The 2,500-nt window shown below is 47.4% G+C and overlaps 1 protein-coding gene across 1 annotated transcript in view; it reads left to right on the top strand.

Moving 5' to 3' along the window:
• LOC143275060 (phosphatidylinositol transfer protein 2-like) overlaps positions 1-2,500 on the top strand; it is a 21,374-nt gene that overhangs the window by 4,756 nt on the left and 14,118 nt on the right. Inside the window, exon 3 of the mRNA XM_076579123.1 lies at positions 543-746. Coding sequence (XP_076435238.1) covers positions 543-746 — 204 coding nt within the window. The remainder of the gene's footprint in view (positions 1-542; positions 747-2,500) is intronic.

Raw genomic sequence — 2,500 nt, 5'->3', positions numbered from 1 at the left:
TTAGTAGTAGTAGTAGTAGTAGTAGTAACAGTGTCGTCATCATCATCATCATCATTATTATTATTATTATTATTATTATTGTTATTATTATTATTATTATTATTATTATTATTATTATTATTATTATGTTCATATCAAGCTCGATGATGTAAAGCGCTTTGAGCAGCATTTTGTACTGGACATCGCGCCATAGAAAAAGTTATGAATTATCATTATTATTATTATTAATATCATCACCATCATCATCATCATCATTTCTCTCTCCTCTCTCACACCTCTCACGGGAAGTAATTTCCTGTAACTGTATTTAGAGTTGTTTTGTTGTTGTTGTTGTTGTTTTTTGTTTTTTTCCAAATTTCACCCACATTTTTACCCTCATTTGCCCAGTTTCTCCCAACCCTCCATTCATCCACATCTCCCACCCCTTCTAACCGATAATACTCAGATGTATTCATAAATACTTTAACAAAATGTCTTCAATCACCGATATGTGTGACGGGACATTAAACAAAATTCCTCCTCCTCCTCCTCCTCACGGGAAGGCTGGTTCCGGGCCGTGCTGCCCAAGTCGGCCCTGCAGGTGGAGGAGGAGGCGTGGAACGCCTACCCGTTCACCAAGACCCGCTACCGCTGCCCCTTCGTGGACAAGTTCCTGCTGGAGATCGAGACCCGCTACCTCAGTGACTGCTGCCAGCAGGACAACGCCCTCAGTCTGGAAGATAGGGAGTTGGCGCTGAGAGAAGTGGGTCAGTAAGTTATGTTCAGTCAGTGTGTGTGTGTGTGTGTGTTTGGGGGTGGGGGGTGGGAGAGAGCGGGGGAGGTGTGTGTGTGGGGGGGGGGAGGGCTGGGCTGGAGGGGGGCTCTGGGGTGGTGGTGGTAGGGGTGTAAGTGTGTGGTGTGGAGAGGGTGAGGATGGGGGGTGGGGTTTGTGTGTGTGGGTGTGTGTGTTTAAGTGTGTATGTGTGTGGGGGGAAAGGTGCGGGGGGTGGGGTGGGGGGGGGGTGGGGTAGGGAGGGATGGGTGTTTGAGTGCGTGTGTGTGCCAATGTGCGTGTGTATATCTATCTGTCTGTCTGTTTATCTGTGTTTGTGTCTGTGTCTGTGTTCTACGTGTAAGTGCTAGCCCGACCGTGCGTCCATGTTCGTTTGTACATGTATGCGAGCACGTGTGCGTGTTAGTGTTGTAGTGTGTGTGTGTGTGTGTGTGTGTGTGTGTGTGTGTGTGTGTGTGTGTGTGTGTGTCTTTCCTCTATTTCTTCCCTTCCTATCCATACCCTGTCTTTCCTTCTGCCCACCGCCTCTCTCTCTCTCTCTCTCTTACTCTCACTCTCTCTTTCTCTCTGTCTCTCTCTCTGTGTCTCTCTCTCCCTCTCTCTCTGTGTCTCTGTTTCTCTGTCTGTCTGTCTGTCTGTCTCTCACACCCTTCTCTCTCTCTCACTCTCTGTCTCTCTCTCTCTCTCTCCCTCTCTCTATATGTCTCTCTATCTCTGTCTGTGTGTCTGTCTGTCTGTCTGTCTGTCTCTGTCTCTCTCTCTCTCACTGTCTGTCCGTAGCCTGAAAAATGGATTTCCGTTTGTTGGAAACTAAAGACAGGAAAGAAAAAGAAACACCCAGTGAAATCAATAGTTGACGTCGCATTTCCTCCTGTCCCCCCTTTCTCTGCTTACCAGACGGGCACGAATTTGTCTGAGAGATCCAGCCGCCATCATCAGCGAGTAGGTAGTGTTTACTGAGTACAGGAGTTGGTGGAACTCCTCAAACTAGCTTCAGTCCGAGAAGGCATCAATGATTTGAATTACCACCCACCACCCACCACCCCACACCCCGCCCCCAGCTTCTGGCAGAAGTTTTTTTTTTTTTTTACCACTGAGCCATCGTACGCCTAGTTTGAGTAGGGAAAAATTTAATCCTTATGAAGTTTACTTTCATTCCTCCTCGACCAGATCCAGCTGGAACTCTTTTCTGCTGCTTCTGCCATTGCCTTGAGAGCCCGTGTCCTCTCTCTGCCAGAAATCGACAGCTGGATGATGTAATAGAATGAAGCACACCAGTAGGATTGGTTCATAGTTATGCATAGGGTGTTAGGGACATTGTCGGCTTGTGGGAACTCAGTGTTCATCATCATCATTGTCGTCGTCGTCGTCGATGTTTTATTTTCTCTCCCCGTGTGAGGAGGATACACCGGAGTTTCTTTCAGCAGAGGTGGTATGCTCCCTCCCCCCCCCCCCCCCACACCCCCACCTCCCTTACCACACTGTCATCCCCCCCTCCCCACTTCCACCCCACACACATGCATACGTAAGCACCTTCTGGAAAATCTGCGCCAGAAATGTTATCTTTTCTGTCGCTGCCTTTGTGTGTGTGTGTGTGTGTGTGTGTGTGTGTGTGTGTGTGTGTGTGTGTGTGTTTCATTGTTCTCTCATCTTTTTTTTTTTTTTTATACCCGTTTGGTCCGTTCAGTTGTATTTGTGATAAAACGCATTCTAGAATGCTAAACTAAA

Source organism: Babylonia areolata, chromosome 29 (assembly GCF_041734735.1).
Source record: "Babylonia areolata isolate BAREFJ2019XMU chromosome 29, ASM4173473v1, whole genome shotgun sequence".
Classification (NCBI taxonomy): Eukaryota; Metazoa; Mollusca; class Gastropoda; order Neogastropoda; family Buccinidae; genus Babylonia; species Babylonia areolata.
This window is presented reverse-complemented; position numbering and strand designations above follow the sequence as displayed.